The sequence below is a fragment of the Syngnathus scovelli genome, chromosome 17 (assembly GCF_024217435.2).
Source record: "Syngnathus scovelli strain Florida chromosome 17, RoL_Ssco_1.2, whole genome shotgun sequence".
In the NCBI taxonomy this organism is placed as follows: Eukaryota; Metazoa; Chordata; class Actinopteri; order Syngnathiformes; family Syngnathidae; genus Syngnathus; species Syngnathus scovelli.
In genome coordinates, this window is record NC_090863.1 from 10,643,274 (window position 1) to 10,655,629 (window position 12,356).

Consider the following 12,356-nt stretch of genomic DNA (forward strand, 5'->3'; position numbering starts at 1 on the left):
CTTAGAGTGCTTTTAACAATTACTGTCGTCCACAAAAATGAAATCCACTTATCTTTTGTGCACCACAGAGATTTCTGGGAACTCAGAGGACATCCCTTTGGTGCGCTGGAGGCAGCAGTGGCTGGAGAATGGTACTTTGCTCTTTCACATACACCATCAGGATGGCAGCCTAAGCCTCCCTGAACCAACTGATGATCCAGCAAACACTTCTGCAAAGGAGGAGCTCCGCATCCTGCATATCTCAGTGATGGTAAGTTGTGGCTTCACGACAACAACGTGGTGATAGATCTTCTACCGGGTAGAGACTATTTTTCCATACGCCACATATGTATTTTCATGGAGATTAAGAAATTGCATGAGCGAGGTGGGACGTCGGGCGTCGACACACTAGGTAGATTCAGTATATTTCAAAATAAAACCGTTTTGGAAACTCTTTCAGATCCAGCTGCCTTTAATTTGTAAATTGCTTAATGCTTCTCTGCAGGAGGTTTTCAAACTTCTCTCTGTTCATCGTAAAAGTACGGCAGAGGATTAGGGCCAGTGAAAAAAAAAAAGGGGGTCAAAGGTTTGTTTGAACTCTCCAAGTTGCCGCTGAGCCATTAGTGGGGAATGGACCCATTTCCTTTTTTCCCCTCAATGTTGCTTGTCTCTCCTTCTCCTCAAAATGATCAAAACAACAGCTTTTGTTGGCTTTCTGTTTTTCCTCTCGCCAAAGTTAGATACTTTGAGTTGTACACACAATTGAATATAATGAAATGTATAAATCTTGATGACACAGGAAAACAAACTACACACAAAAAACACATTTAAAAATAGTCAGAAAGCAGTAGCAACACAAAGTATTTGTGGACTTTCCCCGCCCCTCACGACATACACATGGAATAAATTTGACGACGGCGCTCCGTGCGCCGCTCAATGTGGGTCTTTACAATTTGTTTGCAGTAAATATTTGTTGGATATATGTAATATCAAACTCAAAGTAGGAAGGAAAATATGTTTACAGTCTACACAGTAAATATTTCCTGTATATATATATATATCAAACTCAAAGTAGGGAAAAAATATGTTCCTCAGTTGTTTGTTTGAACACATTTTGTAAGCGTGGTGTGAAATCTATCCTGCTGTTTTGCCACCTGCCACAGAAGATGAACTAAAAACATTTTTTTTTTGTATCCTGTCTGACTGTGTATGATTTGTACCCCTTTGCCTGAGGTGTGTCTATGAAAACATGCATTTATATACGCAGTTCACAATGTAGATTTTGTAGGCCTGCTCTGTATCAAACCTTATCTGTTATGTCGACAATGTACAAAATGAATCCTGAGATTGCATAGCTTTCTGCTCTTGCCCAGGGAAATGTATATTTATTAGATCTTAGATATGCCACATCTAGTCCCAATGCCCTTTTCCAGTCCAAAGACATTGGAGTAGTGCTTTGATGGATGATCTGTATTTGCAGACATTGAAAGCACATTATAGCTGCATATAAATATGATTAGTCAGCTTGAAGAGAATTTCGCCACGTCGCCTGAAGAGAGGTATGGAAATCATGCTTTGACACATGTTGACCTTGTGACAAACATCTGACTTTGAGTAGAATGTTGTAGGTGAACAACTTAATGAACTGAAATAGCGGCGAAGGTTTAAACGAGGTTCCTTCATTGCCGATTGTGCTTCTTAATAATGTTACCCGATCCCCCCACCCCCACCCTCGGCTCCCGTTTATTGTCCACGTTCCATTGACCTCAAGCCAGTGTCATTCTGCCCCCTGTTTTAATAATTCCTCATCCAGAAACTCCTGCCATTCTGCCGGCAGGGTGTTTTCATAAAGGTGTGGACAGAGAAGGATTAGTATGCAAATATGAGCAAACCGTGATAACAGATGGAAGCAATGTTATTGCGCTGGCCAGAACCCTGTGCAGCCTGCCGCCCCACTGGAGGCCCTGACCTATAAATCCCAATTCATGTTGTGTTAAAGCTCCTTGTGGATTAAAAAATCTCCTGCAAAGGCTGTTTCATGGGTCTTTTAGCTGAAGATCACACCTGCCACGCACAATGCATTGACCTGAGCAACAGCCTTGACGGTCTGTCTGTCCGCCCGACTGTTCATCTGCCTTCGTTGGGGACCGCTCAAGTCGGTTGGCTTTATACAGAAGGGCCTGAATCACTCAAGGTTTGCATGTCTAAAAAAAAAAAGGCTGCATTGAGCTCATCTACCCGTATAAACCTTTTCAAAAGCCTGAAATAAAAAATGATAGCAAAATTTCATCTATTTAATTATTGGAGCTTTCTGAATGATTTAAGGGCTGATTTGGAAACCAGTCACAATTTGTGCTAGCCCTCGGAGCACACAAATGTCCTACCCAAACATTTGGGCAACCATTTCTCACACACTCGTGAATTCAAAAAAAGAAAATACCATTGCGGTCTACACCAAAAATCTCATAGCCTTTTTTTTTTTTTACAGTCTTTGACTAAGAGAAAAAGCAAATTGTCCTTTATCTTTAAATATTGATGATCCAAAGCCATCCCTTTTCTCTCCTCATCATCATGGTGATCACATTATCACCTCTGGCCATAACAGATCATCCACGATACTTGATTAACCCTGTCAAAAGACTGGTAGTTCAAAAAATGATCCTCAACTTCAACTCAGATCCCGCATTTGACGGAGAGATGTTAATCCCAAGCCTCTGGCCACACAAATAGCGACTTAAACCGTTTATATGCCACTAATTAGATTTTGTAGCTCAATTCTGTAATCACATCTACCATGAATTGATGTCTGAATTGTCTTTTCTCTTACTTTACTCATGTAGCTAAGATTAGATTCTATCACCCTTAGCCAAAAGAAGAAAAAATGTGATAACTCACGGAAAAATCAATCAACAAAATGTACACTCTAGGCGTCAAAGCAGCTGTTTTCGCCTGTAATTACAATTAAATTGTAAGTTTTACGAGATTGTACATTGTCTTTGCTGTTTTAATCATTTTCTTCATTGTGCGGAAACTCTTAAAGGGGCGGTCGAGCCGTGACGGTCTATTTTTTTGGTAACGAGCTCATTTTAATCAGGAAAATGAAAACCGTTTCCATTTTCTATTTCATCCATTTATTTTGGAGAAATAATGAAATGACTAATGCCTTGAAAAACACCCACTTTTAATCAGGAATACGATCATCCCTCTGAGAGTTGTTTTTAATTTTAGAAGTAGAGCCTCCAAGCATTTTAGGAGTGCCCTATGTTTCTTTTTTTAGGTTAGTAAACCTATTTGGAGTCCCTCTAGTTTGTTTCTTAGTCATTGTTTTTCCCCCTCATTATGTATGAAGGGATTTTTCTTCTGCTGAATAAATCTTTGCCTTGATGGCCAATTTATCTCTGCGCTAGAGTCCTCACTTCACCCCTGCTTGTCAGCACTATGGTTGAGTAAAAACATCAATGCTGGGTCGTGCGTACGTCTCATATGAGAGAAGGAAGTTATGTGACCCCACTTCCATGAGGTAATGGGTTTATAAATCAGTGCTAGTCCCTTCTTCCCAGGAAGAGGTTTCTATCCTAACGTTAATGTGGCTGAATATGGTTGCATTGTTATTGCATTATTTAGTGTCATTAGTGTTCCCAAAACAGATGTGTGTGCGTCTGTGTCGTATATACTAGAATTAATAAATGGACTACCGTATTTTCCAGACTATAAGGTGCACCGGACTATAAGGCTTTTGAGAAAATGTTAGGTTTTTAGGTGCACCTTATAGTCCGTAAAATACAGTAATTATCGCACTTGAAAAAAACATCCACCCATGTTGGAGATCATCTCTGGTCTCTTGATGGTGGAGTGGTCACCAGATTTAAATGTAACCTCAAATCACAAATATCCTGTAAACCTTAACTGTCAGCCACAGAGGCTCCCAATGCACAGAATTTCACTTGTGACCTACTTACACAAAGTTATCGATCCATTTCTTCCAGACCTGCTTTGCGGCTGAATTGTCACTGAGGTCATTGAAGCAGGTGTCTGGAGTCTGCTTTATGCTCCAATTGTGAAAGTGCTGCAAAGCAGCAGGGAAATGTTCTTACATGTTATATATAGCCTCCAAAGAATACGTTGTTCTTTTTTGTAGACAAAACAACTACATTACAGCTACCATAAAAGTTATTTAAGGAAACAATACACCATGAATTTTCATTTTGATAAAGAACCAAGCAATTGCAAGACCACCATGAGAACATACAAATTGATACTAAGAATAATCTTCTGTTTTCAGTAAGAGGGATTAAAATGTGCTGTGCCTATTGAAATTATTGCCACCGCTTCGCTTTCCTTATGGCTTGTTAATGCTGTGCACATAATAGGAGTAAAACCCAAGCATTCATGCATGCACACACGCGCACACACACACACACACACACACACACACACACACACGGAGCAGTAATAAGCATGAGTTCACATGAAAGGGATGGTCATTGTGACACAGCTCAACTCATGATATTGATATTGATGTTGCAATGCTCCTAAAACCGCCGTTGATAACATTGATCGCGTAAATCTTAAATCAATGTGACCCTGGACACTTGTAAAGCAGTCGCCCGAATCTCTTCTGCTACAGCAGCTCCATTTTTAAAAAGCCAGCCGACCGAGACACACCAATCCATAGCCTCCCCAGTTTTTCCCATGGGCTGCGAGTTAAGGCTGACAGCCTAAAACTTTTTGTTTTTTAAATAGTTTGGCTATATCTGTGCTGCAGTCACAGCACTATTTCATTCCTAAAGTGACAACTAAAATCGGAATCTCATAGTTACCGCAGCCAAAGACGTTTTCTTTTAAAGGGATTACGGTGAATATATTTCGCCGATAGCAAATGAGGATCGCATTTGATAAATCCACATTTTTTATTTACGAACAATTTCCTCAGTCTTGTTAATTGATTGACAGGAGATGTGATTTTCCACAACACTCGACAGGCATGCTCGATAGTGACACAGATGAACTGGCAGCATCTGTGGCACATGCAGCTTTTTATGCCCCCCCAGAGGAGTGGGGGCGCTGTTGAGTCATGTTTAATCACTCCGGCACCAAAGGCCAAATCCCCCATCATTACGATTGAAAAAGAAATTAATTACACTTGAGTGCAAAAAAGTATTCTACTTCATTTATTTTGTTTCCTTTTCTTGGAACGTTATTACTCTGCGGGTGTGTGCGTGTACGATTAAAGTATTTGTTCTGCTTTGTTCCTTTTCTATTATGTACAGCGCTTTGTGCTGCATCACCCATGCATGAAAAGTGCTATGTAAGTAAATGTTTGAATAAATAAATAAATAAAACCAATCAAATAAATTAAATAAATAAATAGATAAATAAATAAATAACACAGTGAGTAATGTCATTTATTGTATAATGCCATTACTCCAATCACTGGGTCCAACAATGGCCTCTTGTGGCTGGAGCTGAAGGGATTTTGGAACTTTTAATGGTGTAAAACTTTTCCTTATTGTACAGGGACAGTATGGTAGATTGTCGGTGCAATTAGTAATTATATCATGTGTGCTTCATTTTCTCCTTGAGTTACAAATCCATTATTTTCTATACTGTTTGTCCTCATTATCGTGGAAATGTGAATAGGGGGAACTTTTGACTTTGCTGCCTTCCATTTTGTATTTTCTTGCCCTATATTACTGAATACTATTTACATCCAAATATCATTCTGCCCCCCCTGGATTTTTTATGACATGAAAAAAAAGAACCATTTGGAAAGCACACTTTGTTTACAAGCCCATTAAGTGATTTGGACCAGTGTGACCTACTAAAAGCACCCTTACTTTGTTGACTGGATGTTTTTTTTCCAAAGGGGTTTGGAACTTCTCGGGCTTCATAGCTGATTGGGTGCTCTGTGATTTGTTTGTCCTTCAAACCTTGTTTCAGTGAACACAACAAGTAACCTGATGTAGGTAATACTTACTATATACGCTATGTTAGGTTTTAAGCAGGCTGGTGTCCTGTAAAGTAGACAATACATCAAACTTGCTCAGGAGATGAAAGGGTATGTGCTGGTTGACTGCCTTAGTGTGTCCTTTTCTAAATGTGAAAGGTGTCACACTGACCACATAGTGACAGAAAGAATATGAGCATTGGACTTCACTTGAATCGAATTTGTGACACAGGAACCGCCGAAAAGAAAATGCTAAGGAAATTGAAACATGGCCATGGTTTTGCACTACTGTAAAATCTTTGAATTTTGTATTTATTCCCACAATTTAAAACCGTTCCGAGCTTTTGAATGTGAAATCATTAATTTGTTACTATAACAAATTGTCAGAAACTCACACAAATCTGTAAAATATGTGTATATATATATATAGCTAGTTTCTCAACCAAATGATGCAATAATACAATAATAGTCATCAACTTCCCTATGGTAATTGAATATCATGGCTTGATGCAAAAAACAAATTATTTTCCTTGCAGTGTCCCATACGTTTATAATAAAACATGATGAATTACTACTGCACATTCGATGCCACAAAGTGCATTAGTCACACCTGAACAACCCCAAAGATGAGTTTTGCAGTTGTGCAACTTGTTGTGGAACTTTAGAAATGAAAGCAATGTGAAACCAGGAACATTTGCGGAGTGTAGGGCTACAAATATGAAAATATATGCATGAACCAACCAACTGTTTAAAATGCATTTTGGACCTCTACCGACAGCAAAATAAAGTGGCTGGATGCCCCAGTGGGTAGCACCCATGACCGGGGATAGGGGATCAAATCCAAGTCAGGACTACTGGTAGCATCTAGTTGAATCTCTTGGCAAGACCCTTTACGCTATTTACTATTTTCCTATCACAGTTGTGCGTGGGTTCCATCAGGAAGGCCATTTAGTGTAAAAACTGTGCCACACAGGTCATACGAAAAACTTAAAGGTAATAGAGAGAGTCTTATTTAGAATTGTAAGAATTTCTCAAAATTTTCTCCATATACGACTGACGGACTGTTAAATAGGTCGTCTTATATAGTATATTAATAGTACCGTATTTTCCGCACTATAAGGCGCACCTAAAAACCTCCAATTTTCTCAAAAGCTGACAGTGCGCCTTATAATCCGGTGCGCCTTATAGTGCGGAAAATACGGTATATATAAACCGCACGCTCTGTGGTACCAGAAAAACCTCAATCTTTGTCGGCGTGAATAATGGCAACATTGGTCAGTTAATTTGTCAATCAATCTGTTTTCCGTGTTTTATTTTCTTTATCCATTTATTTCTGCCATCAATCATAATTAATTGTATCCATATATTCTTACAAGACAGGGAAATTGTGCTAATAATAATCATTTAGTGAAGTTCACGTTTATTTGTAGACGTAAAAATTCATACTTTGACAACCATGTGATTAAGCATTGATTGTATGTCGGACCTCTGATAGTAAAGCACTGGAAAAATATGCAGGATGAAGTCAGTCTGCAGATTCATAATGAAAAGAAGTATGATCTCAAAAAGTAACCATTTTCTGTCGATTTCTTTGCAAGGGCAGAGTCTTTGGAAGGAAGAACAATTTGAGCTAAGTGACAGATTGATAGTTCAGCTCTAATACAATGCTTGCTCTGTCAGACTGAGAAAGGCCACGTGTCCTCTTTTCAGCAGTGTTAGTCATAAGGAGCCCTTGTATCATTAAAACACCATCCTCATCCGTTAGTAAGTAGATTATGGGGCTGGAGCAATGGCAAAGCTTGATGCGTGTTAGACTTTTATTGGCTCTATTAGAGGATACAAACCACTTAGTCTTCACTTTGATTTCAAGTAATGTCAGACATTAAACCTTTTTCCCCACATCACCTATTTTAGGCCTCTTCAAGGATGAGTGGTCATTTTGGTTGATGGGGCTGAATCACTTTTGGCAATTTTCATTTATAGCCATTTAAAATTTATGACATTTGGATGTAATTCAATTTTAGTTGTGGATGACTGCAGCATTGAGTTCAGTCATATTGGTCTAGTGTACTGTATATTTTAAAATATGCACTCAGAAAAATATACAACCTGACTGATAGTATAATACTATTTTGGAAAGAAATGCACACAGAGGACATTCAAAAATATTTTATTGCATACTGACGCTGAAACCGATGCTAAAATTTAAAAACTCATTATGTCACAGGTGTAAAACTCAAGGCCCGGGGGTGAGATACGGCCCGCCACATAATTTTATGTGGCCCGCGACGACAAATTGTGCATCAAATTCGTGTGTTATTACTAGAATTGCAAATTGTCTTCACTTTTAATAATATATTTTTTAATATTTGACTAGTTTTTACTCGTCTGATTTGAAAACGAGTTATTCATCAGTTTGTTTTGTAGCTTTTACTGTATGTATGAGGTGCTCATACATTTATTTGGGTTACCAGTCAGAATGGCCCTCCGAAAGAAGCTATGACTACAATGCAGCCCGCGAAAAAAATGAGTCTGACACCCCTGGCTTACACCCTATTCAAATATGGTGGTTTTCAAATGTGATGTTTCTCAAAAGTTCTATGCAGTTGCTCACACATTTCCTTGTGTGGAACATCTTTGTCTTTCAAAGCACTTCGTAATAATTTTAGCCCAAATTACTTTTGACTTCTGAACATGCAGATTCACAGCATACATGTCATGTGTTATCTCCTTGAATATGCAGATGAAACAAACAATTTATGCAAATAGGCCAGTAGCTTTTGTCATTATAAATAATATAGCAATGTTGCTAATTTTATCACTCTGCAATCGTAACTTATTAAACTCACATTTCACATTGGACATTTTATCCGTATATTTATTATTCCAAATTTTTGTGTCCGTCGAAAATCTTCCCATCTAGTATTGCCATTGCCATTTTTTCCCGTTTGTGTGGAACAGTAGCAGATCTTTCAGCTCTAAAAACCGCCTTATGTCGCACAGATCAGCAAGACAATGAGACAAAATGAATCCGACCATGTGACCTGACCCAATCATCAAGTATCAGCGCTTGCTGAAATACATGTGTGAGCGAATTATCATCACAGTTGACTTCTGTCTCTTATTTCCTCTTGCTCTAAGTTGAGCAGTATTGCATGTGACTCCCCGCCCCCATGTTTTTTGTGTTCTTGATATTCGCTGTCCATCATGCTGCACAATTGTGCCACATGTCTTTTTGATTTAACAGGGATTTGAAAATATAAAAAAAATATCCCATGATTACAGAACAACCGACAGGTAACAGAAATGTTACTGCAAGATAAGCATAATTCCCTCGGGAATCAATTTCTGTAGAAATAGTGTGTGAATGCTGAGGCTGACAGAACGTTCATTCATTGATCCATTTTTTTTTTTTTTTTTTTAAACTTTTAGAAACTCAGACTTGCGCTCACATTCAGAAACCGTTGAGGTTCCTCTATATGAGCTGCGACTGACCAATCCAGGGTCATCTGATCAGATAGTCTCGTTAACGTGATCTGAACAGGATTAAGTGGTTAAAAAAAAATAGATGGACAGTTGCATATTTCTATGGCACGTTTTTGGAATGACACATGAAGTGGGGTTAACCATCACATAACTCAAAGAATAAGAATGAAATCTGGGCTCACAAAGAGAACATGGTTTTCTCAGCGCGGCTTAAGGGTTTCAAAGTTTTTGGTGATCTGACGCTGTTTAATTCAACTCTTCAAAATATCCAGATATAAAAGACGTAATATATTCCCTGTGAAGGAATCACACCTTTAACAATGTGATGGATTGACCTCAAAACTTCGAGTCAAGGTACAGCTTGGAAAATGAACAAATGATGAGGGATAAGAATTATATCCTCTTGACACCTGGCTGAGAACGTCTCATAAATTCATAGACTTCATCTTTTTAGCATTCGTATATTTCCCTCTTAAATTGTGTAGGTAGAGTAGAATGGGTAGAAATGTTGAAAGCCAGCCAACACCTACATTTAAAATTGTACTTCTGGTGACATTGCTTCGACTTTGATATAGATTTCAATTGACAACATTCTCTGACTTTTCCTGTCCTGACCCTCTGTTTTCTGTCTCTTCTTATGTCTCCACTGTCATTTTTCTTTTTCTCCCTCAGGGTGGGATGATTGCCCTTCTGCTGTCCATCCTGTGTCTGGTCCTCATTCTCTACACCCGCCGACGCTGGTGTAAACGCCGCCGGATCCCTCAGCCTCAGAAGAGTGCCAGCGCTGAGGCAGCTAATGAGATCCATTATATCCCCTCAGTGCTGATGGGAGGCCAGGCCCGAGAGAGCTTGAGGAACTCCCGGGGTCAGGGGCCAAACTCCAGTGGTACCCTCAGTATCCGAGAGACTCCAATTCTGGATGGGTACAAGTAGGGTTTAGAGTCTAAAAGATGGCATAATGTTCATTATATAATATTTGAATAAGTTACTCTTATGTTGAACTAAATTGCTTAACGCTCATTGAATGCTATGATATTGCCAGGTACGAGTATGACATCACAGACCTTCGTCACCATCTGCAGCGAGAGTGTATGAATGGGGGCGAGGAATTTGCAAGTCAAGTCAGCCGTACCTTGGATTCACTGCAGGGTTGCAATGACAAGAATAATATGGACTTGACTCCTGGTAAGTTGATCAGAACTGTTGAAATAAAACGAATATCGAGTCTACTTACAGGTACGAAGCAGAAGAACAGTTAAGAACGTATTTTTAATAATAACCGTATTTTCCGCACTATAAGGCGCATCTAAAAACCTCCAATTTTCTCAAAAGTCGACAGTGCGCCTTATAATCAGGTGCGCCTTATATATGGACCAATATTGAGCCACTACAGTAGGTGTGTCCAAAGTCCGGCCCACAGGCCAAATGTATACATCTTATATATGGACAACATTTTAAAATGGGCCATTCATTGAAGTTGCGCCTTATAATCTGGTGTGCCTTATATATGGACAAAGTTTTAAAATGGGACATTCATTGAAAGTGCGCCTCATAATCTGGTGCGCCTTATAGTGCGGAAAATACGGTAATACATGAAGTGATCCCATACAAGACTGTTGTGAGCTGTAGCAAACTAGCTCAATATGAACTGCTAATCGGGGCTATCAAGCGTTTTCCTCTCTCGAAGCGGGGAAAAGTTGGTGGTGCTGAACAGGCTAAATGGCTTCTGTGCTGTAGCTACGTCTCAAAACGTTATGTAAATGGGCTGCAGTGCAGTGGGTAATTCCCCAAGTACAGGGCTTTTCCAGATAAGTGGTGCACTTTAATCGGCGTTTAAAAAAAAAAAAAAAAAGGACCATTAACACACTAATTTCGACACCCCCAATATCACTTTTGTCCTGCCTCAAGTGGTAACCTTGGAATATTATTATAAAGGGTTAATACGAACCTAGGTAATTTTGGTCAGTAATTATCTGGTTATCTTTGTTGTATCCGTGTTTTTTGGTGTGTGATTGCGTTATATGCATGATGTCACAAGAATTCACTCCCACACAACAATAAGGTTGCGGTGTCAAATCATTCTTTTCTGTTCCCATCTACAGACCAAAGAACATGGATGGAAGATGAGTGAAAGTGTGTGATTTAAGTTAATGTCTCCTCTGTGACTAACATGATCTATACCAGGGGTGTCAAACTAATTTTTGTCGCGGGTCGCGTCGTCGTCACCTTTTACTTGTGAGGGCCATTATGATTTTCAACACAAATAAATGTATGAACACCTCATATTATATACAATAGAAGCTACAAAAAAAAATAATCTGACGATTAGTTTTCAAATCAGACTAGTGGAAACTTTTCAAATATTTTAAAAATGGGATTTTTTAAAAGTGAAGACAATTTGCAATTTTTGTAATGACATTAATTTGATGCATAATTTATCTTTGTGGGCCACCAAAAATAATGTGACGGGCCGTATCTGGCCCCTGAGCCTTGAGTTTGACACCAGTGATCTATACAGTTTATTTGTCACTTTATTGCCTGTTTACAACAATATAAAGCACACAGCAAAAAAAAAAAAAAATCCACACTTAATAATTCTGTTTTAATTCCAAAATATTGGGAATTTGAATCCATTGATGCCTCTATGCTGTGTACATTGATTTATTTTCAGTTTTTACATTTCTTCCCTCCACAGTGTGTGATAACAAGCTGCCTCTATGCTGTGTACATTCATTTATTTTCAATTTTTCCATTTCTTCCCTCCACAGTGAGTGATAACAAGCTGGCTCTAATGAACAAATATAAAGACAATATCATTGCCACCAGTCCAATCGACAGTAACCACCAGCAGAACACCTTGCTTCCACACAACACCTCCACCAGCCAGCGCAAACGTCTCTCCAGCAACAATCGCAGTGAGTCACTATCTCCCACAGCTCTAGCA

The 12,356-nt window shown here is 38.9% G+C and overlaps 1 protein-coding gene across 9 annotated transcripts in view; it reads left to right on the forward strand.

Annotated features, from left to right (window-relative positions):
* Window positions 1-12,356, forward strand: part of astn1 (astrotactin 1) — a 125,550-nt gene that overhangs the window by 19,151 nt on the left and 94,043 nt on the right. For 4 of the 9 annotated variants that reach the window (XM_049747505.1, XM_049747506.2, XM_049747509.2 and 1 more), the window contains exons 2-5: window positions 69-250; window positions 10,085-10,341; window positions 10,455-10,597; window positions 12,181-12,327. In XM_049747505.1, coding sequence (XP_049603462.1) covers window positions 69-250; window positions 10,085-10,341; window positions 10,455-10,597; window positions 12,181-12,327 — 729 coding nt within the window. The remainder of the gene's footprint in view (window positions 1-68; window positions 251-10,084; window positions 10,342-10,454; window positions 10,598-12,180; window positions 12,328-12,356) is intronic. The other 5 variants (XM_049747507.1, XM_049747508.1, XM_049747514.2 and 2 more) reach the window with 3 other exon arrangements.